Source organism: Nothoprocta perdicaria, unplaced genomic scaffold, assembly GCF_003342845.1.
Source record: "Nothoprocta perdicaria isolate Ctin4 unplaced genomic scaffold, notPer1 scaffold_8, whole genome shotgun sequence".
Classification (NCBI taxonomy): domain Eukaryota; kingdom Metazoa; phylum Chordata; class Aves; order Tinamiformes; family Tinamidae; genus Nothoprocta; species Nothoprocta perdicaria.
In genome coordinates this window covers 8,527,147-8,553,980 of record NW_020456087.1, presented here as the reverse complement: position 1 = coordinate 8,553,980, position 26,834 = coordinate 8,527,147, and the positions used below count along the sequence as shown (strand labels likewise).

Sequence of the window (26,834 nt, the reverse complement as noted above, 5' to 3'; positions counted from 1 at the left end):
CCGCGCCGCGCGCACAGGTAGGGCGGGCCGCGCCGCGCCGCGGGCGCAGCGGAGCTCCAGGAGCGCCGCGCCGCGCGGGAGCCGCTTCCCGCTCCATCAGCCCCTCCATCCCTGCCCCTCCCTCTCCCTCTGCTCCGCCGGGGCCGCCTTGGTCCCTCCCGCGCCTTGCACGGGATTCTTCCCAAGTCCCATCCCAAACCTCGGTCTCACGTAAGAAGCTCCGTCATTTCAGTGAGTCGTGATTTCCACTTTTCCCCAATTACATGATAATCTCATCAGCGACCAGGTTCCTCGCAGAGGCTCTTCAAAGCTGCGCTTAAGTGGCCGATTCCCTGTCGTGGCCCTTCCATCGGTGTCTTGGGACTGTSTGTCCTTGTTACTGCCTCCCTTCGCTGCTCTTCCCTGGCGTCTCTGCTTCCGTGCGTTGCATTTATCGTCTCTCCTGCTCCTTGCCCTTTTTCATGTTGACTGGCTCTTAGTCAAGACACCCTCACAGCTGGAATTGTCTGTTTTGCTTGTGACCATTCTGGCAACTGAACAGTGTCAGCATAACGAGAAGCATTCCAATGCTCAGTAGGCCTACGGGCTATTTTACACGCGGGAAACAGGAGAGTGGAAGCTATGCCCGCAGACTGGGTAGCAAAGTAAAACCGGTGGAGAGCAGCAAGGCCTAGGKCTGCGTTTTCACATCCAAGCCTGCAGGAAATCTTTCTCTTATTCCATGGTCTCCCATCTTTTCATTCCCACTTCTAATAATTTTCCTTATTTCCCATTGAAAATGTCTTTTTCCAGTCATACATTTGGTAACAAAAGACAGTCCAGTTCTCTGACTGACCTCTCACTGGACAGCGCTTGGGATGAGCAGAGGACTCCCTCGCTCCCGAAATCCCGCGGGAAGCCCAAGAGCGCCTCGGCTCCCTGGCTCCGCTCCGGCACCGTCCCGCGGCCCTTCGCAATGACCCTGCGCGAGGCCCGCAGCAAGGCCCAGCTCCTCAGGACCCTGGCGCTGCTGGAACTAGACAGAGAGCGGCACAAAAGGCCAAGCCAGGACGAAGCAGAATGCCAGAAGCGGTTCCGGGCGCAGCCTGTGCCTGCCCACGTGTTCCTGCCTCTCTACCACGAGATAATGGCCCGGAATGAGATTCGCAGGCAAATCGCCACGCAGAAGAGAAAGGAGCTGCTGCTCTCCAGTCTGCGGCCCTTCAGCTTCCTGGAGAAGGAGGAGAGGAAGAAGGAGGCGATCCGACAGAAGTTCCTGGCAGCAGCAAGCCCAAAGGAGAGCTCCAAGCACAAGCAAGTCACTAGAGAAGTCCCCAAGTCCACGTACGGCCCTCCTCTTGGAGATAAACTCAAAGGTAAAAGCCAGGGCTGCTGCTGTGAGGAGCGCCGGGCCTCGGGGCTGGGCTGCGACGCTCGCGGCTCATGGCCGGCATCACTACGCCTCTGGGCTGCTCCTCTGCGTCCCTGCTCCTTTCCACCCCTGCTGCATGCCAAGTGAGGCACAAGGAGCATCTCGTTCCTCACTGCAACACACCTAAGAAYAGCCTCATTCTCTTAACAGTAGTATATGTATTTTTTTTTTCTAAAAGCAAAAAATAGCAAATGTTTGTCTATATTTTGTAGACATTTTATAGACATTTTGTAGACAGTTTATAAACATTATTGTTTATAGTGCAGTGCAGGGCAGGACATAGTTTTACACTATATCTCAGGGACATTCCTTCTCTGAAAAATCTGACACAGAATTACAAGACAGGATCCATCCTCCACATCCTACTTACTTCAACACAGATAAGCACTGCTGGATACTACGTAGGAAAGTCACCAGCCATTATATGTGCTGATAAAGGTGACCATATATATATGGTCACAACATTTTTGCAAGACAAGGCCAGCGTTATGTGGTACTCCTAGAGAAGAGGCCTATGTGAAGAACGTCTGCTCAGGATCTTATCCTAACATGAGGGAGAGACTTTCCTAGGGATTATTGGCTGAGGGAAGAGACACAACCCAGTTGTAGGGATTTTTGGTAGGGATTTGTTTTTCTGGTGAGTGAGGTGGGACAGGGAAAGTGTGGAAGGAGAAYACAAGATGTCTGGTCTGCTATGCTAGCAGCTCCCATCATAAGAGAAAAAATAAAGGGGGATGTTGGTTAGAGTTGTGCACGGGCAGTTTCATACCCTTTTATTCTGCTCATCCTCTTCCTCTCATTGCTTTGATTTTATCCATTAGAAGCTGAACTCCTCAGAGAAATCCGCATTCAGATGAGAGCCAAGGACTTGCTAGAAAGCTCCGTAGCTCCCATTGATCCTAATAACTGTAGGAGGGAACCTCGCTCCCGAACGGCCACCAGAACTAAGCAAGAGCGGCTCGGCTTCCTGCAGGACAAGAGCTTCAGCTTCAAACCAAGGATTAACCCGACAGTGCCCGACTTTGAAGGGCTTTACCGGGCCTTTCAGCGGGATGCAATAAGGAGATGTGAAACCAAAGAGGCAACTCGTACTAAGCCCTTTAAACTGCGGACGTCCAATCTCCGCTGCAGGCAGAGGCAGGCTAATGAAAGGACAAAGGTGAGACACCGGCGCGGTGCTGTTCAACCCAAACAGCCAGTTCATAAATTTATAGCTTTTTTTTTTCTTTTTTTCCCCCCATGGATGATTAATATTCTTTAGTGGGACCTCTAGGGCTATACAGAATTCTAGGACAAACCAGCCAAAAAATTTTACACAAAGAAATGAGCTATGGCAGTTAAGGTTCAGCCCCTCCTTCTGTGTTCCTCATCAAGTCTCCTTGCTTGTTGCTTCTGTGACCCCATCCCCATGTTAATCCCTACTGCTGGAAGACAGAAGAATGGGTGGATTGCCCATGAGTCTCAGCTGCTCTCTTTAGTAGGCAAAGAACAGGAGATTCTGTACTTTAAAAAAACCACACTAAGTCCAAATCCATTTCTCTCAGGGCTCGCAGCAACTTTCCAACGTTTCCATGCAGAAAAGTCATTCCCTGACTGGAGTTTCCTCTCTCTCTTCCAATACCCTTCCGGTGCATATTACAGATGCCACAAGAAAAAGAGAATCTGCTATTAGGTAAGTAGAAAAGTTTGTCTACAAGGCCTTAYCCCAACTAGTAACAAAAATGGAGGGGAAAATAAAATAAAGCTTGCTGTCTTCATGTTAGCTACCTTTCCAATATTTTAAATGTGTAGTGTTTACTGGAGGAAAAAAAAAGGCATTTCCACCTTTAGCTTTCCTGTCTCATTCTTTTGTATCACCAGGCTGTGTTTTATAGGTACATTCGCTTGTGTCAAGCACCTGTTAACCCTTTCTAACTGTTTCTGGCYATAGCTGGTGATCTTTCCCTGCTGGTTCTTGCCCTGCTCCGCAGCTCTTCCGGAACTGCATCCTTGTCTGTCTGAAGCTGCTTTTCTCCACTCCACATTACAAAAGTGCAATTCCCAGCCAGCGCGTGGTCTGGTGCTCTGCAGTGAACTTTTTATCTCATTACGAGTTATCATCTGTTTAGATATTCCCAAGACAACAAAAAGGAGAGGGACAAAGAAGGAAATAATTGGCTGGAGAAACACAAAAAGAAGTGCCAAGCTCTCCATAAGTCTGTGAATAGCCGAGCAAAAGCCCTGGATCCGCATGCAAGTTTGGAGGAAGCACAAAAAGAGAAGGCAAAACAGAACTGGTGAGTACACTGTTCTACACATAGATAACTGCTGCAATAACTGAGGCTCATCAGATAATTCTTTAAGAAGTATTTGGCCTAAGAGCCTACTTTCCCAACCTATTTTTTTTGGCTACCATAACCATTTCACATTTAATCRCATTTCTTGGCAGACCAGCGCTACTCTTTCCAAATGGAATAGTTTCTTCTAAGTTAGCATTTGTAGAAATAATTTTCTACAAGAGAAATGTGTCATTTGGGAAAACATATAAGATGAGGTTTTGTGAAAATATAAATACAGGTTCTCTGCTCACCCTCTAGTAGTAAAGTTTTGCTAGGGATACATAACTTGGCAGCATAACTTGCTAGAAATAGAGGGGTTTGGGCAGCATTCAGAATCCAGACAATTACCAGAGAAGTTTAAAGGACAAAAAAATAGTTATTGAGAACTCCTGGTTCCTGATCAGTTAGAGGGAATTCTGTTAGACGGGGAACCTTTCTGTTTCAGGCAAAATATCACTGAAAGAACAAAGGAATATAGAAAGGAGCTGGAAGAAATGCAGCTGCGAGTCAAGAACAGACCATACCTTTTTGAACAGGTCACCAAGGTAACTGCTAAAGTTCCACAGTTGCTGGACAACAGAATACATTGTCTTTTACTTAAGACAGGCTTTAGAAAAATATAGTGTCAGGTTAATCTTTGAAAATGAAATATAAATGTTTGTGTAGTCGCTAAATACACTCCAATTAACGCATGGAAAAGCCAGCTGAGTGTTTTTAAAATTCCTTCCCATTCCTTGAAAACCACTCCGTTTTTTCAYGGTTGTAGGGCTTTCCAGTACAACTGCAACTTCCAATTGCAAAACATATAGCAATAAAAATATAGGGCTTTATTTAAAATTAAGGCTTTAACATTCCAGGTATTGTATCAATACCTGATTCTGGCATGAGTGCAATAGTTTATAGTCTAGACACTTTATTTTCTTAAATCTTTTCCAGTGAGCATTTTTTCCTCCTATCTCTAGTGCTACTTGAAAACAACATCAGTGATGGTTAAGTCACTTTTATCACCTGCAAGCCCTGCAGTCTGTGGTTATGTYCAGCACAGCTCATCCTTAACACAGTACCCTTTGCTTATCTATATTATCCTAGAAACTTAGATACAAACCTTACTCTGTAGAAAGTATTTTTTTTTCTCTCAGCTTTCCTTTCCAATATATAGCTATATGCTGATTTAAGAGTTCACAACTGAGATATCCGGATGTTAACTGATGCAGAAAAATCTTGTGTGATAAATTTTTATATTTATGGTTGCTGGTTTGGTAAAAATTAACCAGTATCAATAGCATTCACTCAACTTGAAAGGAGGCTTCTATCCTTCCATATACACCTTAATGTTTTGGAATTGGCCAGACCTCTGGAAAACTGTAACCGGTCAGACAACATTTACAAGCCAGTAAGGAACTAAGATGCCCCTTTTTTAGTTTCTGAGGATGAGCCAATTTGAAGCTCTTCGCAAGCTCAGTTTGTGGAGCTCCGCTGTGGTCAGAGCTTACAGGTTGCAGTTGATAGAGCTTCCCTCATTCCTCACAACCCCCTTTTTTCMCCCACATATCTTCAGTTAGTGTCAGAGTCAGGACTCAGGCATGACTAGTCTGTGCACTAGTCTGACTAGTGCACTAGTCTGTTAAGACTGAGGTGTATTAAAGGCAGGGGAAGGGGAACAGAAGGCAGAGTAAAAGAGCWGAAGCAGAGGTGATCTCCTGCTTTGAGCAAGCTGTAAAATACAGTTTCCCAGTAGGAAATGTTGGTACTGAGCTCCAGGGATGACAGTAATACTGGATAGGGGCCTTGTTGCCCTGTTCTTCTCATTAGGAGTATCAGCCATGAATTTAAAGCCTGAGCAGTGTGTGGAAGCCCAGTTCCACGTGCTCACTGTTCAAGTTTCAACTCCATAGCACGGTGCTCGTCAAGAGGCAGAGCGGCACTACAGACAGACCCTGCAGCAGCTGGGGCTAAGCGAAGAATTCATAAGGAAGAAAGGAAAAGCTGCCCCTGACTTTCTGGAAGAAGATTCTAACATTCACAGGTAATAACACAGTACAACTCTTTTGCCTTTGAATAGAAGCATTTTCTCTTTTTTTTTATAAAAGCATGTCAGTTTGTATTATCTAGTGTGGGCAAAATTAAACCAGCTCTGCTCATTTTATTAAGCCTAATGGCTTCTCTGCATTAACTCCTGTGCGTGTCAGGCAAGCCTCCAACTTACGCACAGGACAAAGCAGGAAGCAAGGACATGCAGGGCACTTCCAGTGCTCAGACTTGCTCTTTCTGCAGAGTCCCAGAGCCTCCGAGCGAGGAGGACAACTGTACTGCAGAGGAAGGAGAGCTTCAAGAGGAACAGAGAAGAAAGGAGATGCCAACATAAGACCTAGCAGAGGACTCCACTGCTCATCTCTTGGTTATTTTTTTTAAGTCAAGGTTCTCAGGTTAATCCTTAGGAACATACTGTTCTAGGACAACACCTAAGAATTGCTGTATGGTGAGAGGCAAGAACTTAATTAACTCTCCATTAGAGCACTTCCTGTGCAACCCAGCTGACTCAGCAGCCTCCCTCACAAGGGATCCTCATGGGAGCTATTGCCTGGCTTTCAAGAGACTGCCTGAAATGGAAGGAAAGTTAAAAACATTCAAGCACTAGCTCTGTGTAAAGCAGATATTAAAAACTGAAGAGATGCACCCTCTATCATCAGCTCCTTGTGGTCATGCACAGAAGCCTAGAGAAGGGCCAAAATTCCTTTCACTGTGCTAAAACCTGGTTTACTCATGTATATGTTAGAACAAATGCAAACAAGATATTTCTACAGAGTAACAGGATGAGGCTAACCTCATAACAAGAGTCAGAGAGAAGTTCTTCTCTGGCATGTTACCTCTCCACTTACTAATTGGCAGTTCTACCCCTTCCTCCTCCTAGGAAGGCACAATGTCCTTTTTATATTAATGTATCTGTCCTATTCTGCTTTTTAAAACTCAGTTTTAAATCCCTATCATGTTTTTAATTTGACCTGAAAACACAAACAAACAAAAAAGCTAAAACATATGAAGGTAGTTGTAACTGAATGGTGTGTCAGTTTGGATTGTTATTGTCTTAATTCTTTTAGTACTGGTCAAGTAAAGATGCACTTTGGTGGATGCAAGATTAGGTAKGACCTGTCATAGTGTTGCCCTCTGATGCCTGGAGTCCCTTAAATGGTATAGCTGAGGTAACAGAGACCATCCCTTACCTGGTATCAACTAATAAGATTCTCCAAAATACAAGCTCCTACTACTGAGATGTTTTCTGAGTATTGTGATATCAAAGTGCTTGGAGATTAAAAGATTTTTAAATGGATATTTGATGTTTCTGTACTATTTTCATTATGAATCCTTTCCTTCTTCAATGGAAAGTGGCTCTGTTTTCATGTTCTCAAATGATAAATGACACCTACTAAGAAACTGGTGCCACACAAGTCAAAAACTGTAAGCATCGGGTATGCATGACAAGCACCAGCTATCAGTTAAACTGTGCTTTAAACTGCTGGTTGGTATTCCTGCTGTTGAAAGAAAGCAGAAAGCAGAGCCAAAGCTGAGGCAGAACCTGAATTTTTCTGCACTACAAAGGGCTTGGGAGGAGCCTTTAAGGTTTGTAATTCCAGTTCTGAATTGCCGCAACCAGCCTCTTGAAGACTATTTCTGTGAAGACGTCGGAAACTTGCTTTGATCTGATGAGACTGCTGCCTTTTGAGATTTCCAAAAACAGCCTTGTTGTGCTATTTTACTGAATCCAGATGATGTTTTAACCAGACCTTATGCCTACCTACTGTGTCCAAAAGAATCCAAGATCTTCTTACCTCCTGCTGGCAGGTTAATCTCTTCTACTGTTACCTCTCCCCTCAGTCCCATCTTCTACAAAGATTCCAAAAGAAAACTCAGCTAGGGGCTATTTAATCTGGCAGTGGCTTTTGCCAAAATCTGTAAGGCACATCAAACGTAATGCTTAGTAGCAAATATTAACAAAACTGCTGCAGATCCCATCATGAGCTGCTGATACCACAATGAATTAGTTTAAACTCAACTTAAGCTCATTTTCCCCCTCTATAAAGTTGTCCCTTTTTGGACTTTAAATCAGCATGCACAAACTGCAAGTTCTCAGCTAAAATTGATTTCGAATTTTCAAAATAATACTTGATGACATTGTAAAAAAGATTTTCCACGTGTGCAAAGAAAGAAAGAATAAAGGATTGAGCTTTAACTTAATATATGATACTAATATATGATAGTATCTTATGCACCTTTTACAAATACTACAGTGTCCTGCCTAAACAATGACAGATAAACTCAAGTTTTAGCATTGGTACCTAAACTAAAATTACTGAAATCTGAAGTAAAAGAATCAAACCCTGTTATTAAAACTTGCTATCATCTGACTAAACAAAATATTGTTCTGAAAGTAGGACTACATTTCTTATTTTTATTCTCTTAATATACTTCAGAAAATGGTATGAAAACAAAGGTTTTCCACTTTTGTTCTCAGATTTAGCATCATACTGAAATATTTTCTTATTTTTAGCTGAAAGAATTACAGCCTGTTCAATTGATCTATAAAATTACTGTGGTTAAAAAAAAATGGAGATCTCCCTTCAGCACCAACCTGTTAAGGGAGGATCAAGTGGTTAGATGGTGGCAAAACCCCATCAGGTCCCCATTCACAGACATGTGGTTGAGCCAGGACCTCCAAATTACCTTTACCAGCAGCAGCATCTTTACATCCAGCCGGGCATCAGTACAAACTCAAAGCATCCTCTTCTCATAAGAGTCAATGTAGGTACACAGGATTCTATCAAGATTTTGCTTTCTTAATAATCCTAATTCTGAAGAAAACCTTCAAGTTCAGAAAAATCCAAAGCAGCTACAAGTAGAGCAATTTGAACAAACTGATTCATCAAACAAATCTGTGTGAAGAATGACTGAGGAGAGCAGGGGAAAAAAAACCACAGCAAGTGTAATTAAATGATATTGAGTAGTACATTTATTTTAGATACTAAATCAGCTTCTGACAGTGAGATGTATTAGAATATAGTCTCTGAAGGTAAAGGTTGGAAGGCCTGTTACTCAAGACACTCAGTGTTTGTACAGTGCCTAGCACAATGAGGTCCTGGTCCTGAGCTGGGGCTCCTATGTGCCCCAGCAACACAAATGCTGCGGGCTGAAAGAGAATGGATTGCAGTAACAGTTTTGAAATGGGGCTCCACAACATGGGCTAAATGACACCTAAGCAGCAGACTTCACCCCTGAAGCTCTGCAAGAGAGAAACTTGGTCCARGAGGTCTTCTCCAACTCCAGTTTTATGATTCATTCTTCATCAACCCACCCCTGCTGTGCACAGTAAAAGCAACGTTCACTCATCCCACCGCAACATGAGGAGCCTCTAGGAGGAATAATCCATCCCACTTCAGTCACCACATATAAGAGGGCGGAAAAAAGAGCAGCTGGTCTCACCCTCCTCCACTCCAATAATAGACTCAGTATCTGGCAAGTGCAGAGACTCAACCCCGAGGCTAGGCTGAGAGTTCATGGAGATGAGATTCTTACTGTGCACTGTAGATTCTTCCAGCAAACTGCTCCCCATCAGTGACTCTATTGGGAAAATTGGGTAAAATAACATTTTTATCATGTAACGATAGTAAATCATCTACTGCAATCCCTGATGTTCGCCTTTTCAAGTCCCTTGGACATCTTCCCTTAGCACCTTTATCTGCTGCTGCTACTCTTTGGGTACTCTTTGGCACCTCAATGGGTGTTAACTCCTGTGTGGATTTTTTGAGCCTTAGTCTGGCAGAATTTCACACAAGCTTGGCCTTCTCTTCCAGCAATTCATACAGCATAAACACCAGGCTTTTTACAAGAATATATTATGAAGGGCACAAATCCCATGTAAAGAAAAGACATCAGTTACAAGTGAATTTTGAAAAGAATAAACCTATCTGCCTTTGAGAATATACAGAAAAAAACCAGCATTTTTTCTGTATTTGGATATTGTTTTCCGACTTGGACAAGGGGAGAATATCTCTCCCTGCTGGCAATCCATTCTCAGCTCCAAGAGGAAAAATGTGTTATTCCTCCCCTAGCTTGTACTCTCTTGTTTTCAGGACAGAGGTCTTCCCTTCTTTCGGACCATCCCTGCTGCACTTCTTCCCCCTACTGAAGGGACCTTCTCATGCTTACCTGGCTGTTCCCGCTCTCTGCTGCCAGCTGTCCCGATCCGGGAATGGTGCTTCCTCATGTGCACGTTTCTGCTACCACTCTGGGAAAACGTCTTCCCACAAATTTGGCACTGATGGGGCTTCACTCCTTGGAGGGGAAAAAAACAATCCCAAGCATTACCAGTTTGGCAATAAAGCCTCATCAACACAAAAGTCAGTAATAAAATTACTGTAATAATAATAATGTATAAATAATAATAATAAAATAGCAAAGGCCATTGACACCGTCAGTGAAAAATCAGCTGAGAATTACTCTTGTTTCAAAAAGAGAAATAAGTTTCCAGAACAGTTTCAGATACCAATATTACCAACTGTTGGAAATCTCGAGGCTGAAGAATAACAAAGTCTTCAAATATGATTTATGGAAGAAACTCGCTATATGGAATCTCTTACTCAGGAAACGTGGTAAAAATTGAGGTCTCACACCTAAACCAGACAGCAGCTGCAAGCAAGTGAGCAGAGGGGGGCACCTCCTCCTGTCACATGCACCCAAAGCAGCTTTGTGTTTATGTTACTAGGTAGAGATTGAACCATGAGTGGTCACTGTAAATAGACTCTCATTTTACAGAGCAGTGAATGATTTTCTGAATACAACAAGGACACTGCCTGTAAATGCAAACTTATGTCATGGAAGCCAAGGAGGCAGGAAAGAAAAGGATGGAGAACTCGGGTGGTTCCAGAAGTTACTATTTGCACCGATCTCCCTCCACCCTCCAAAAAATGCACATTTATTATGTGCTGATGACTATTGAGACAGATCAATCAAAATGTAAGGCCGAACCTTTGGAACAAATATCACACTTATGAAATTCCCATCTAATATTTTGGCCTATTTTATATGTATTTCATATATAATGAAATCCCTGTCTGCGGCACAAACTCACTCATAAGGGATTTCAACAGGAACATTTGAGAGTAATGACGTGTTAAATTCAGTATTTTAAATAAAAAAAAAGATATTAAACAGGTGTACAACTTGTGGACATTTTAGAAACATCCTATATTTAATAAGTTAAAAATCACTGTATTTGGAATTTAGAATCATGACATGTAGAACAATGTTTGAAGAAAAAGGCTACAGAAAGACCAGCAAAGACTAAAAATGAGAGGCCACGGGCACCACAGAGGAAGTGGTGAAACAACAGGACCAGAAATTCTGTAGAAAACAGAGTATTTTTTGAAATATACCCTGAAAAAGCCAAATCAAAGCTCTACAGTAAAGACCTCCTCTCAGATAGGGCTTAGCAGGTCATACGAAGGCTCCTACCTGAGTGGACAACCAAATGTTTTCGAAGGCTGGAGTATTCAGCGAAGGAGCGACCACATCCCTGTGCCTCACACAGAAATGGTTTCTCCCCTACAAGGGAAAAATAAATTCTTAGACTTTTGGATCTTAAGTTGGGATCCAAGTGCCTCAGAGCAGACAGAAGATCTCTATTCAGTTCTTCCTTTTGGCCTTACACGTATCAAGGTTCAACAAAAACGACACGTACTATTCCTAAGGCTTTTAAAGCATCCTCTTTGGCARCTTTCACAAGGGTATAGTGGAAATTCTTTTGGAAAGGTCATCATTCCTGAAAGGCAACCAGGGACCTCTATTTCAAAACAGATTCTTCCAAGCACCTAAATACCCCGGCAGCAATAAAAAGGTACCAGGCATCCAACATACCATTTATATATGCCTCTTAACAAACAGCTCTGCCTCACACACTCGCATGGACTCTTCCCCTTTTGCCTTCAAGGGCCAGAAACCCCATTCACCCCATTTCCCTTCAGATCAGACCGTACGCTTTATTTCTGAACCAGCTGATCTCCCCCAAAGACCTGGAAGAGGAACAGTAATCCAAGGGACAATTTATCCTCACAGGGCTAAACGTGTTATTTTATGTACCTCCCCAGCTAGTTTTGTATTCAACTAAGTGATAATAAACAGGTAGATGTCTACACCAGTGCAATGTGACCTAATTATCCTGCTCTAATCCTCCTTTTAATTAAGCCTGAAAGAAAACTCGAGCTAACTGCAGCCTGCAAAATCTCACTGAAGAGCTCGGCACACCGTGTTTAACACTGTGAGCTCAAGTCCTTATCAGCAGGACTTAACAGCAAGTCCTGCTGGATACACTGCACAGGAGAGCAGCAAGGCATTTTAGCTGCTCCTATTGTGTCTGCCAGCTGTACAGCTCTTTTGGAGTAATCTTAAGGTCGCTTTTACTATGATTTTGTCTTTGCAAGTCTTCTCTCCCTGCAGTTTACTTCTCAGCTTCATATCTGCTAAAGCATTCAACAGATACAAGCAAAGGAATAAATGAAGCATGTTGTGCCTGGTGGTGTAGAGCTGAAATAACAGAATCCTGCATACTACTTTTATTCTTCTAGATTACTATAAATATTTAAAACTTAGGAAAGGCCAAGGAAGGAAAAACTAGCACGGACAAAAATACCAGCACACAGTTCTATCTRTAGCAAACTCCAAGTCTATTCAGAGCTGCAGTTTTCAGGCAGCTTTGGTCTGATCAAACTCATTATCAATGTGYCATTTAGAAAGTTATTTTTTAACTCGAGCAGGAACAACAACTCCATTCATTGCAGACCATATTCTGTCACGGAGGGCTGTACATGTATCAGCTGGGCCTGCCAGCTCTGCTCATGTTGTGGCTGGGAGCTTGAAGTGCAGAAGAAATCCAAGTACAAAATATGGCTGTTGTACCTATACATGCAAAAATTTACTATTGGCAGATATAATTTTTAACTACATTCCCACATCTGCCCACAAGCCATGTGTTCTCTAGCTAAACGCCAAATTGTTTAAAAGAGCAACCATACTCTATGTATGTCTAGAAAGTACATAGCATATGGTAGTGTTAAATAAGACAGAAAACATACACAGCTGATAGCAGCCCACATAACGTGAGATTTCATTTTACTTGGGATGCCTTGTGCTCTCGTAGCCAAGCAGGTTATTTGAAAATCTTAAYCAGCTGTAGTGCAAAGGTACCTTCCTGGGCTACCGGGGTCCCTCTAGTAATGTTCTCAGAGGCCTGAACTGGACCATTTATTGCAGTGCTGTGATAGCTCTGAGGCTTAAAACAACTAAGCAAACTCCCAAGAATGTTCATAGTCAACTTTGTTAGCTATTAAATTGCTGTTGTTTCAGCTGGAACTTGGGTGCCTCTTTGAAATGCTTTTCTGGGATAAAAAACACTTAAAAGACTGTGGAGTTGTCAACAAATATTGACAAGGCAGGATGAAATTCTGTAAAGAATGCAGCATAAACAAACCATGCATAAAAAAACATTCCATAAACCAGCTTTATGGAATAAAGCTTCTTGTTTTATTTAATATAAAAAGCTGACCATGAGTTCAAGTACAGAGGCTCCACCATATATAACACCCCTGACCGACATTAGCACCAAGCAAAAGTTTGCATGACAAAATACTGTCTTCTAATCATTGCGGGKTTTTTTTTTCCTATTAGACTTCACTGCTATATGTTTTTATACTCATTCCACTCTTCCTCACCTCCCTAAACTTCCTGTATATAGTCATTCTGCAAGCAGCATAAATAACACAAGGCAGCCAAGACTCAGCGAGATGTCAGCCCAGCTATGGCTGAGTTGAAGCCAGACTCTCCACTGGAGATGGATCTAAGCTACGGTACTTCTCAGGAATTTCAAACAGCTTCCTTATGAAAATACTTACAACAGTGGTGGTCACTTACTATTCCCTTGGGAATTATCTCCCTCTTCCCCCCCACCTTCCCCCACCCCCCAATTAAACCACCAGGATGGAGAGGGGAAGAGAATCTTCAGAGCATGGATCTGAGAATCGGAACACGGCATCATCACAGTACTTGAAGGGCAAAACCCGTACGACATTATATAGAAGAATAAAAGGGGAAACAGCTGACTAATTTCACCGATAGATCAGTGTGAATTGATAGGAAATGGATGCTAATGAAGGTTAGAGATTTATAAACATAATATTCACACAGTTTGAGGCTGAAGTGTTTTTTTTTTCCCCTCAGTAAACACCCCACCTCTGCAGACCACAAGTAGGTGAGGTCTAAAACACACCGGTGTGAATTCGTAGGTGATTCTTCAAGTTTCCAGCTGTTGTGAACTGCTTTCCACAGCCCAGCTCCGTGCACACGAAGGGCTTTTCACCGTTGTGAGTTCTCATGTGCACCTTCAGCCTCTGTAAGACATAAAAACTTTTTCCACAGCCTTCTGCCGGGCAGGTGAAGGAGCGATCGTTCCTGGAAAGCAACAAAACAGCTGTTTCATAAGCAGCTACTAAAACGTGCTTTTTCCATGAAGAACCCACTTTCTTGCTTTTGTTCAAGTAAAAAGMCAAAACATACTAATTGAAATCAATTCTATCCAAAAGTGAAATGATTCAGTCATAATAAGGACCTAAATTTGTCCTAAGGAACTACCACATAGCCAGTCTGTGCCGTCCAGTGGAATAAGTCATTAGATGTATCAAACTTCTTATTCTATTAGACAGCCCACTCCCTATCCAGAAAGATTTGGCAAAGCTCTGCAATACATTACAGAGGAACATTGTGGAATTTCAGTAATTAGATGTTCAAAAATGATTGTGCCTGTAACACAAAGTACCTGTGGTTTTTTGCTGACCCTGCCTCGTGGCAAGGCGTTGGGCTCATATTTCTTGAGTCCTTCACAGTTTTCAACAAATGATCATTTGTGGAGAGCAGGGAGTTGTCTACAATTTACCTTAAAGACCAGTGATTTTTCAGATAAAAGAGATTATGGTCCTTTATTAGGACAAACAGCTTTGCTCAAGCATATATAAAAATACAGTATCATCCCACAAATTCTAATGTTCACAGTACCACAGAAGTAGTGTATGTACATGGTGRTAGTTAATTACCTTTACTAAGCACCTGTTAAAATAGAAATGTTCTACATCTAGCATTAACCAGCATTTGCAAAAATAATCTAAATTAGACATTGTCTAATTTTTTTTAGACATGAAGATGTCTAAAAAAAATCATGTCTAAAAATCAGTCTAAAATCATTAGACATGTCTAAGTCTGCAAAATAATCTAAATCTTAATAATCTAAATCAACACCCTGTGAAAAGCCTGAAAAGGTGTTTCAACGTGACTGAATTATAGAAAGCAACAGACTTACTATTTCTAAGAGTAATGTCAGGTTTTTGCAGCTTGCTGATGCTGGAAACCRATACTATCCCAACTACACGGGCTGCATTTGCAAACTCACAAGAACACAGAGCTCTTTGTGCTCACCGGTGAGTTTTCAGATGATATTTGAAGTGTGCTGGCCACACAAACGTCCGATCGCAGCCCTCAACCGTGCACTTCAGCTTCCTTTCCACACGAGATAAATGAGGAACGGGGCTAGAGTCTTTTGGCTGCCCATCTCCTGAGCAAAGATGAACATTTTCACCTGGAACAAAAAGYCCACCAAGATTTAAAAGGAGAAAGATTACTATAATGTGTCAAATCTAGTAGATAAATAYGGCATCATATGAAATGTAGGTGTGTAAGGCAGATAAGCTTCTACTTACTAAGAGCTCACCATGCCCTACATGCTGCTACCAGGCCTTAAAAGGGAACAGTCACATTCATGAACCTTTCCAGACCCACCACATTGCTGCTTCCTGAGAAAAACTGAGTCCATGTGTATTAGAGAAAAATATAAGTGATTGTTCTGCATTGTTCTCTGTCATTGATCATTTGAGGCCACATCAAAATAGATTATAAGACAGACAGAACCAGCACAGATAACCTCAAACTACTGAGCTGAGTTCACAACAGCTTTACATAATACATTGACTACTCTACAAACAAGCAAACAGTGGTAGCTGAAACTAGGGTCCTTGTACAGAAGTTTCAACTTTTGAGACAGAATCTGGAGCTCTCCTACCATTATTGCTTGCTTTGGCATTCTTGGCGAGCTGCGCCCGCGTGGCAGCAATTAAGCTGTCATGGGCCAATTCTTGCACTCGCAGGAACCACGGGGTGCTGCTGTCAGTGCTGTCGTGAGAGAGAAAGTCATTCCCAGAATCTTCTGCTTCATCTTGAACAAACACCAAGTGTTCTGCTGGAGACCCCAGCCCTAAAAAAGAAGACAACTTCATGGAACAGAAGGGCAATGCAACAGAGGGCAGTTTCTTTTGCTTCCCAGAGGCTACTGTTCTTCGTGCACGTGTAGTATCTGCACTGAAAAAGTCTACACCGACCTTAGCCCTGTAGGAAGCTGCTGATGGTTAAATGCTCCTGACATATCCAATAATACCCAGCAAATCTTGTGATCCTTCCCCTTCATAACAAGCAGGAACAAAGGTGTACTTGCACCTCCTGCATTCTGTAGTCTAAGACATATCCAGCCAGATGAAAAACAGTAGGAGAATTACCTGCTCTTGTTAAGTTGAGAAGAATAAACGAAGTGCTGTCACTGGGCTGGAGATCTTGCAATAAACTGGAAGTCTCTGAAGTTGACAGAAGCTCTGATGGTTTCTGTACATTCTGTGCCCTTGTTTCCTCGCCATCAGGACCCACATTTACCTGGAGACTTCTCAAAACAGCAGATGACGAAACATCTTTGGAAGAATTAGCGTGACTCGGAGACGCAAGATCTCTTTCATCACCTAGTGAAGCAAGTGAAACCAGGGAAAACAGGAAATATACAGTGACTTAAAGATACCCACAAAGTTAATTTTCTAGGGGAAGCAATTAGAACATGAGACAGGAAGAAGAAAGAATTTTTTTTATCTAGACAAACTTCATCATTAAATGAGAAAAGCTGCAGTCATCCTCCTGAGCCTTTTCCTCCATGGCTGGAATGTCTTATCAGGAAGCGGCAGGACGTCATGTGCCGCAGTGCCGCACTCAGGACCCACCACTAAATCTGTTCCGTGGATTTTACCTGGCAACATCAGCCTGTTGCATTCTGAGGTCTCAGTGACAGGGAGGAGAGAAAGGCAGGTGATGTCTTTTGGTTCCGACTCCACCAGCCCTTGTCCCAGTGGAATAGAAGTATTCTGAACAAACTGAACCAGCAGCTGAAAAGAGAAASTGAAGATCAGTTCAAGAGTAACCTAAGGCATTTATAAAAAAGTACTAAACCCACCCATCAGTCCATACTGTYTTGTAAGAGACAAAGAATATACTCTTAACACATCCAGAAGTCAATGAAAGCTTTTCAACTTATATCAAGGGCCAAGAATATATCATTTGCATGTGTCATCTGTGAAATACTTACAAATCTGTCATTTCTTTAACTGCTCTATATAACKGTGGACTAAACACTAAAGCTAACTTAGATTTTGGTTTTTAATTCCTGGTTACTATGCTCTAACCTTCAAAGTAAAAGTTTTCCATCCTTTAGTATATTCTCAACTTTCAAATACAAGTTTTCCATGTTCAGCCTTTGACTCAGACATTCTCATTGTGTTCTTTCAACACCTAACTGAAGTAAAATTGGCCTTAAAAAGAAAAGAAAGGCTAGTTCCTAGTTGTAAATCTAGACTAATGGCTATTCAAAATAGGCAGATAATGATCAGAAGTTGGGGATGACCAGATGAAGGGAGACAACCCATTCAACCCAATCAGCTACTCCTGGAGCCATCCAAAGSGAACAACAGAGGCCATTGTCGTAGGTGTGGAACCCCCCACTAAGAGGAGTCAGCAGAAGAAACTCTCCCAAAGGCCATGCAAACTAAGTGGGACTGTAGCCTAAAGGAAAAAAAGGACTTATTCTGGAATGCATTCCCTGGGGAGGAATTTGGGGACTGAACAAGAGGATTTTAGGACTGTTTGGGATTACGGTTTATTTACCAGAAAGACCAAAGGCGGGAAAAAGGAAGGATCAAGGGGCACCGTGACAGACCAAGCAAGGGAAAAAAACGAAGGGGGAATAAAAGCWGCCTACTAGAAGGCTAGTTCTTTCACTGATCTGCCAGGTCCTGCACAGATTTCCACTATCTGTCTCGTCCTCTCACTAAACTTGACCCCAAGCTATCGCCTACCATTGCTGTACCCTCTAGCCTGTGTGTGCAAGCTACTAAAAACATCAGGTGAGAGAAGCTGGCAAGATGAGAGGTCCAGGGCCAAATACAGGAGAAATCCATGAAAGAGGTTTTCTCTAAGCAGCAATTCTTAGCAAGAGGATGGAGCTATTGGTGCTCTTTGTGTTTATGTGGGAAAGAGAACTGCAGTCCTCTCTCAATCTGTTTGTCATGAGCTACATCTGTGCTCTGTGTGTGTGTGTGTGTGTGTGTGTGTCCAGCTGAGAATTGCTGGTGTCAAATAAACCTCACTACTGGGAACAGAAACAGGCATCAGCCCTCATCTTGATGGGCCCAGGAGGTGAGAAATGCCCAGCTCATTCAGTTCAAAAGACAGAGCTATCAGTCAGGTAGGCCAGTGTAAAATTTAATTCTGGCTAATGCCTTGATATCTTGAATTCCCAATAATTTTGGGAATTCCTAAAGAATTCCTAAATTTTGGAAAGAATCACTTAAAGCGTGCAGACAGCAAAATGTTTCTGAAATACTGAATTATCTTTCATTTAAGTGCTCTCTGAGATCCCTACAGCTGCCTGCTCAGCCATTTAATATATATGTTTTACAAATTCTTTTATCTTCTATTTTTACACAGAATGCTTTAAACAAAACTTTTGACCTACAACAGGAAAGTTTTGCTTCAAGCTCTCCATCAATACACAGCAGCACTAAGCCAGGAGGGAAAWACAAAAGGGAGCAGCCACAAAAGGATCATGGAAAGAAAGGGCAGCCCTTTGATTTTCTTTGCAAAACAATATCAAGCTATAAAGACACAAAGGGGCTAGAAGAAGCAGCAATAAATAAAAGGCCATGAATCACTGTTAAAAACTATAATAATAAAAAAAATCCTTCCCATAAATTAAACCAATCATCAAATATACTCTCCTGTCTCTACATCAAATGATTACATGAAAATATAACTTTTTACGTGACTCAACAGCTAAGTACTTTCAGAAACTTGCCTTCATGTTCAATATCATTTAATACCTGTATAACATCTACAATAATTGCAGATAGTGGAAGAAAAATCATTACAAAAGCTGTAGAGTGGTTTATGTTTCTTCTAACTTATTAGCAATTGACAGCAAAAAGGAATTGTAAGATACTTGATAATTGGGTATTCAGTGTAAAATACAAAGACAAGCAGCAGGAGAGGTAACAAACAGAGATGCACAGACCCTAACTGCCCATAGGAGAGCAACAAAGACCAGGACTCCTGGGACACTGATGCATGGCCCTTACAGAGAAAGCTTGAGCGAAACCTCTAAGAGATTCAACCATAAACTTGGCAAACGATAAGAAAACAACGTTGGCACCAGTTACCAGGTGAGTCTCATAGGAAAGAGTAAACTGAGAAGGTAACGTGAGGAAAATTGTGGGATTTGGTAAATTGTACTATGTGTTGCTTTGCTTTACGGGGCGGTGGGTGGGAACATGAAAAACTGAGCCCATGTTTAGGGGAAGGATGAAAGGCAGGAGAAAGGGAGGGATCAAGGGCAGAACAACCAAAGCAAACAGGAGGAGGGGGATAAAAGGGGCTGAGCAGGGGCTAGCAAGGTCAGCATGGGCTGCACTGCAGTGCATCTCATCCTCTCGCTAAATACCGTTCCTAAAGTTTCTCAATACTTATGGTCAGTTAGTAAACGTCACATTGGACTAGTTTGCGATTGGATTAAATCACAGCCTGGGAAGACTCAAAATCCTGGCCAGAGACTGGATTAAAAAACCTCAGGGCCTGRAAGGTGGGGGGATGAAGCCAGAAAGATCCATGAAGGTGAGTATGGACACGAGGTGAGTGCGGGCACACGTGTGACACGTGCTAGGGACCTTCAAGGCCCGGAGCGAGCAGCAGGTTCGGGCCACTTGCAGGCTCCACGTTTTACGTGGGTGCCTGCAGAGCTACTGTCCTCCTGCCTGTGTTAAGATGTTTATACCCAGATGGGTCTGTGCTGTCTGGGTGTGCAGGGAAACATCTCTGCAGCTCAGGTTCAGCATCGCTGCTGCCTGCACCTGGAACAGTCCAGTGGCTTCGTATCTAGAGCACCAGGAGAGCAGGGATCTTGTGGATGCTGCACACAAATCCAGCATCACAAACAGGATCCAAACGGGCAGTGAGGAAGATTCTGAGTGTACAACCCTTATGCAAAGGGGGCACTGAAGCTTCTGCAAACGTGCCCAAAATACAAGAATTTGTAACCAAACTCTTTGGGCGCCTTAGGGGCACCTGAAGGGAAGAGTTAGGGCTGAATTGACAGAATATTAAAAAAACACAAAAGCAATGATATGAGTTTTAAAGTGGCTTTACAGCCAAGCTCTGCATTAAAATACATATATATATTTAAACAAATTTTGACATYGATGAACTGCAAATGACCTCTTCAATTCAGAGATTCAACCTTTACAGGCCAGATGCGAGTTGTACATAGACAATCTATGAACTTGGGGAAGGACAAAATGAACCAAATGCAGTTCTATGTTCCTATGAGAAATTGGACTTTCTGGGTTCTGCCATTCCAGCTTCTTGAAAACACCTTCCTTAAACTGCTTCTGCTGAAACACCACTTAACCTTGGAAATGCTGTAAGTAATGTAAATGGCATACCTACTAAAAATGTAAAATATTTCCTGGCTCTTGTCACTAAGGAAGTAATTGTCATCCCGATTGAGCTACAGGAGATAGACGAGATGTCAGCCACCAACAAGGAACAGCCCAGGGCCTCTCACTGCAGGCAATGCAGCTTACTCACGTCACCAACAAGAATCTGATACTGTCCTTGACATGAGAGAGGAAAAAAGAGCCAAGAAGAGACTCATAGGGCAGCAGTGACCATGTTTTCCAATTCTATTAGAACTGTTCTAAGTTTAACCAGTGAACCACTAAAGAAAAGAGCTCAAAATAACATCTACTGGATCAGGGACAAGGGAGGGTTGGAGCAAAAGAGTGTGGATGTAGGAGGATTATCATCTGGGAAGTGGGATGCCCTCCTCCCATGCATCTCTGGAGAATGTACTCAGGATCTCCCCCTACAAATGGCTGGTGRGGAGAAAAAGGAAAGCCTAAAACACCTTCCTCCATCACCCTTTGTACAGCCAAATTCAACTTATTGACTAGAGCTGGAGTTTACTTGATTAACTTGATTATTTTAATCGTACTGGAGCTATTCAGAACACAGAAAGCACCCTGTGGTGCACCTGTGCAGTGGGCATGGCTGGAATTATTTGCAATTGTAACAAATCACCTTAAAGGTTTAAAATATGCAAAGTGCAGATCTTATCAGTGCCTGTGGAATGCAGGCAAGACGGCTTTGGGGGCAGGAAATGCAGAAGAAAAAGCAGTCACACCTGCCCACAGAAACCACCTCCAAGCAGCTTTTCGACTCCTAAGCAAAGGAGAATTCAACTCCATTTAAATATTGAACACTTACACATAGGTCGGTGCTACTCATGGAAAAAGCAGTTAAAGCAGCAATAAAACTTCTGCAGTCCAGCCGTAGTGCCTTGATCAAAATAACCTAATATTCTACCTCTAAAAAGCAGTTAGCTCTTAGCAAAACCCTTTTGCACATGTAGGGGACATCAAATAACACTGGTGAGTGTGAATATTACGTTGCCATGGCTTATCTGGGGATATAAYCTCACAATAGTCTTTCAGAGATAACCAGAAACTTGAACTGCTGTTTGGGAAAGGAGGCCCCTGCAACTACTGTAGCTCTTGTGCAGGGGACCTGTTCCTGCTGAGTAACTGTTTCATCTCTGCTCTGGATTTGCTGGGAAGGAAGGGTAACCCTGCTGTGGGAAAATAAGACAAATACCTTACTCAACAAATCAAGAAAAATAAAAAAGGCGGGGGAGGGTGTCTAACTTAAAGCTCCTATTTGAGGAACACGTGTTCTCAATATCCTAGCCACTGGTAATGAGAAATAATCTATGGCAATCTGCCCACCCCCACACTTAAGCAACAAAGTGCTCTACCCTGGCATTGAGAACTGGGACAAAATTCAGCRCTAGCTGTGACACACCAAAGACAAGACAAGCAAAAAAGAGGAGCTCCTTATAGCACAACCAAGACTACCCCATTAGTAGCTCCTACACAGAAACTATGAACTTGCAGCTACTCCTCCTGAATAGTCTGGAAGGACTTTGGCTGCTCTGTTAAGAACAAACATATCACCAAATTGCCTGAGCTCTCAAGTATTACCAGCATAACAATCATCTCCTTAGAATATCAGTTTATCTATGTCACATACAGACTGGAAAAAAAATACAGGAGAGTCAACAAAACAAAATTTATTTAGACTGTCAAACTCCCCTCAAAGGTACCGCTCAGCTTTGCTGCGTCCTCTGCTTCAGGACTGCAGCCCTCTGAGAGGTAAAATTCCAGGGGAAGCAGGTGATTGTGTATAGTATTTTTAAGTGGAGAGCAATTAAAGACAGCTGCTTAGTGGCTATTCAGCATGAAAGACAAAGGCAGGAGTTGGAGGMAGTCATGAATTAAACATGAAGACASAACAGTGCTGAATGTAGCAAACTGTGGGTTGTTGGGTCTGAGCAACAAAGAGTAGAAATCTGGAGACCCTGAGCAATGAGCCACGTTGAAGGGGCTCAACTAGAAATATCATTACCCAGGAAGAGTAAAAGATTATCCCTAGTTACCAGAACTGATCTCACCGGAAAAAAAATGATCTTAATTTAGGATGCAAGGGGAACTATAGGAATGTGCAGAGCTCATGGGATGTTTAGGGGAAGAGTCAAAGGAAAGAGAGACACAGCTGAGGGAACAACCATAGAAAATGGGGAGGGGAGAGAGAAAAAGCCAGTCACACATTATGAGGCTGCTGATCGAGATATTTTTGTGCTTTTTTTGTGTCCTAAACTCTCTTCCTATTTTCCACACAAGCAAGCATTCAACTAGCAAATTTCTTGTCAGACCAGCCTATRAAGAGGAGAAAGCCCCAATCTGGAAAGCCCCAAGGCCTAGGCAAGAGACAGGATTAAAGAGCCTGGGCACAGATACCACAAGGACTTCCGATGTGGCAGAGCCTGAAGGGATCGGTGAATATTTCCATGTGAGTTAAGGTGCACACACATTTTCCACAAAATTTAAGCCTTCTTTGTTCAGTAAACAGGAAAAGGCTTTTTGCACTGTTTGTATTTCACGTGAACAGTTTGCTCACCCCTGGAGGTGCCACGCTCCCATCTGCATTAACACATTTGCAGGCAGCTGAGAGGGTACCATGACCCTTCACATGTGCAGCCAGATCCACGCCGCAGTTTGGGCTCTGCTCCTGATTGAGCCTGGGAGCAATCGGGCAGCCCCTGCACCCCATCACATCGGGCAACTCCCACAGAGGTATCAGCACTTTAAAGTGAGAACCCGCTGAGGTCAACAGAATATTCCCAAATCCCCAAACCAAGTACTGTCAATCTCATTTGAAGGAAAGAAGTAGTCAATATAAGAACTTATTTATTCCTTTAACAAAAACAACATAAGAGGGTAGGAGGAAAAGAAAAAAAATAGTGTAACCTCAAAACGGGCAAAAGTACTGGCTGAAATTCAAAAGGTGGAGGGAGAATTGCAGTGTCCTTTAATCTTTTACCATTTGAATCAAAACATTGTAAGATGTCACACTGAACACAYTCTGGGAATTCACATCTAGGCAGGAAACTAAGTATACTCAATTAAAGATTTTTGTTTGTTTGACTGTTTTTAAAGTGGTGATAATGAACTTTTCTGGAAACCAAACCAATTTCATAATTGCTCACCTCAGGTTTGGATTCTAACTCATCCGATAACATTGATTCAAGTTTCCGATTTCTGCAGCTATCCTCAGCAAGGCACAATTTTGTGAACTCAGAGAGAACAACACTCCCTGTTTATTCTCAATTTTCCTAAATGAGAAACAGTGTGGTGGTCTTCCTGCAAGAAGCTGTGTTGGGCAAACATTCGATTTAACCTAAAACAAACAAAAAAATAGGTATAAAAGAACAGGAACCGAAAACTAGGGGGAAAGCATGTCAGGTGGCGCTGCAAATAAGCTTAAAAGATATCTTGAAAAACAGAGAAAAGCCTTACTTATCCACATTTCTGTCTTTTTATTACCACTAAGCCAAAAGAATAACATCCTAATGCTGTGAAATTCATTCTTAAAGATTACTTTGCAACTTTCCTTTGCAATATATAATTATCAGTTAAGTTTGTTCTGGAAAAGCCTATGTGGTTTTCAGCTGAGAACCACACGAAAAGCACATGAGATGAGGAGGCTGAATCCGCAGCCTGCCCAACAGCAGCACTACCCCAACTGCTGGGAGGGGGGAGCACAATCCGTCAGGAAGGAACCTCTGCTTTCTCTACGCGAAGATGTTCATCTGGTTTCTGACGGTCACAAGTTTCTCGACGAGCGAGGCGGGCTCACGCTACCCGTGCACCTCTCACCCGGCCTCTCTTTAGGCGTTATTCCCCCGGGCGCCCCGGATGGTCCCTCACGCTTTCGGGCCGCAAGGCTCGGTCAGCCCGCRCCTGGCTCCTGGCTCGGCCAACGGCGGCGGCTCCGCGGCCGCGCAGCGCCGAGCGCGGCAGCCCCGCCGGCGCAGCCGGCAACGGGGCGGGGGTCGCAGCGGGAAACGGGAGCGCGGCGCGGNGCCCCGCCGGCGCAGCCGGCAACGGGGCGGGGGTCGCAGCGGGAAACGGGAGCGCGGCGCGGGGAGCTGCCCCGCTGCGGGGCCGGCGCCGCCGCGGGCCTGGGTCACCTCCCCCACCGGGCGCTGCCGCGAGGGGCGGGCCGGCCCCTCCCCTCGCCTCCCGGGGGGCCGCTGCTCCCCGCTCGGCCCCGCGGCGGGACGGCGGGTCCCGAGGGGGGCGGCCCGGGCACCTCCCCCCCCCTCCCCCGCGGTTCTTACCGGCATCTCAGAGCCGCCCGGATATGACGCGCATCGAACCGGAAATGCCAAGAGCTAGAGGTGGGGAGCGCGCCCCGCCGGCTCCCGCTCTATGGTGAGCGCGGCGCGGAGCGCCCCTTCCGCCCGTTGCCGCCCACTTCCGGACCCGGGGACGGTGCTCGGGGGCGGGGCGACATCGCCGGAGGCCCCGCCCCCAGCCCCAGGCCCCGCCCCCGCGGGCGGCTCCCGCCACAGCCGGGGCCGCGGTTACCGCGGGGCCGCCGCTCGGGGCCGGCGCGCTGCTCGCGCGGACGACGCCCGCTTGCCTTTTTCTCAGTGTAAACCCTCGCGGAAGGGTTGCGCCGGCTCCCTGCAGCGCACGCAGAAGCACTCGCTTCCCGTCGGTATTGAGCTCCCGGTTCCGTTTGGCTCCAAAAGGCCCCGGAGCAGCGGCTGAGCTCGCGCCGCCCGCAGAGGGAAGCGGGTCACGTTAGCCAAGCCCGCACGCCACGTGCCTCACAGGAAGCGCTGAGCTTCCCGCTGCCACCCGCCTTGGCGATGGCTCAGTACCGGATCCGGCCATGCCGAGGTGGGCAGGGAGGACGGCAGCACCGGCGGCCTTCACGGCTTCACCTGCCGCTGAACCAGTGACTCAGCTCTGGTAAAGCTTAACTGGGCTGCGGCTGGTTTGCAGCTTCGGAACTGCGCGGCAAAGCCCGGCTCCTTGGGCTCGGCCTGGGCCTGGTCTGCTGCGCTCCAGGAAACCACCGTCRCCTCTGCCTGCCCGCGGCGGCTGGAGCTTCCCAATCTTTCCGTCTCTCTGTGGCCTCCAGGCCTTTTGGCTGTATGGAAATTTTGATTTGCAAGCTTAAATACTGAGGCAGGTTTCCCCCCTCTAACTGTCCAGCTGTCCCACTCATGGCAGGCTAAGAGCCTGGTGCTTCAGTAAAATAAATAAGTAAAACGACCATGAGAAGCGCGATCCCAGCTCACTACAACTGCTGATCCAGCCTAACGTGAGAGAAGTACCTGGAAACGCAGATCTAGTCACTTCACAAATGATTTTGTCTTCGTGTCACTTCAGTAATCCCAGGCACTGAGCTGTAAAGCTTGATTACAGATTGCGTCCAGATAAAGGTACTTGGTAATTTTAGAAGTGCTTTGACTCACCCTGAGCCCGGCAATGTAGTTGTTGAGCAGATGTTAAATATGGAGGTGACTTCCTCTCCTTTGCTGAGCTCGGCCTCCGCCTCAGACCCTTTCATCTCCCACATCTTTCCTGCCCGAGGAGCTGAGGGCTACTCGGAGAGGCCAATCTGCAGTGATGGGAGCAGGGTGCCTCTTCCCTGAGTCACCCATACAGATGCACATCGGGAAACAGAGCTGGGCCCTGGTAGGACAGGGATTGTCCAGGTTGGAATTTCTGGCCCTGTTACTTTCCCAATGACATCTGCTGCCTGGGAATGCTTATTGCTGATCAAGGAGGAACAGCAGATCCAGATCCAATTCCTCAGCCGCCACTTTCAAGAAACAGAACAATACTATTTTTTTTTCAAGCCTGCTGTGAGACAAGGGAAACTGGGGAAGACAGGCCTATACGTGCCGCTGAAAACTCCCATTTCTCAACTAACACACGCCGTTACGTAAACTCTCGTGTACTGCAAGTCGATGTAGGCAGTGCCGGGTTGTATTTACTTCAGCAAGGCTTCAGAGCAAGTTCACGGRGCCCACACGAACGACCGAGACTAAACCCGCCCTGCCGCTCGGCCTTCGCGGCATCAGCGCTTGGGGGAGCTGGGGAATCTTGCCGCGGCTCCCGCCCGCCAGAGGCACCTTCCCGCCGCGGGGCGCTCTGCGGGGCCGCGCGGCCACAGGGCGGGTTCGCTTTCCCGCAGCGCGGCGCGCCGGAGCGGGGCGGTTCCCGCCGGAGCGGGGCGGT

The 26,834-nt window shown here is 44.6% G+C and overlaps 3 protein-coding genes across 3 annotated transcripts in view; 1 reads left to right on the top strand and 2 right to left on the bottom strand.

Moving 5' to 3' along the window:
- COQ6 (coenzyme Q6, monooxygenase) overlaps positions 1–525 on the bottom strand; it is an 8,253-nt gene extending 7,728 nt beyond the window's left edge. The window contains exon 1 of the mRNA XM_026051856.1: positions 495–525. Coding sequence (XP_025907641.1) covers positions 495–525 — 31 coding nt within the window. The remainder of the gene's footprint in view (positions 1–494) is intronic.
- Positions 526–757: 232 nt separating this feature from the next.
- Positions 758–7,013, top strand: FAM161B (FAM161B, centrosomal protein). The gene is made up of 7 exons (XM_026051886.1): positions 758–1,355; positions 2,233–2,570; positions 2,956–3,083; positions 3,520–3,687; positions 4,175–4,274; positions 5,625–5,755; positions 6,004–7,013. Exons 1-7 carry the CDS (start codon positions 779–781, stop codon positions 6,092–6,094), a joined length of 1,533 nt encoding a protein of 510 aa, XP_025907671.1. The 5' UTR covers positions 758–778; the 3' UTR covers positions 6,095–7,013.
- Positions 7,014–8,746: 1,733 nt separating this feature from the next.
- Positions 8,747–25,018, bottom strand: ZNF410 (zinc finger protein 410). Its single transcript, XM_026051820.1, has 10 exons — positions 24,917–25,018; positions 23,783–23,973; positions 16,883–17,018; positions 16,371–16,604; positions 15,881–16,072; positions 15,241–15,400; positions 14,042–14,223; positions 11,236–11,325; positions 9,931–10,056; positions 8,747–9,342 (listed from the first exon to the last, which is right to left on the bottom strand). Exons 2-10 carry the CDS (start codon positions 23,813–23,815, stop codon positions 9,158–9,160), a joined length of 1,338 nt encoding a protein of 445 aa, XP_025907605.1. The 5' UTR covers positions 23,816–23,973; positions 24,917–25,018; the 3' UTR covers positions 8,747–9,157.
- Positions 25,019–26,834: the final 1,816 nt, after the last annotated feature.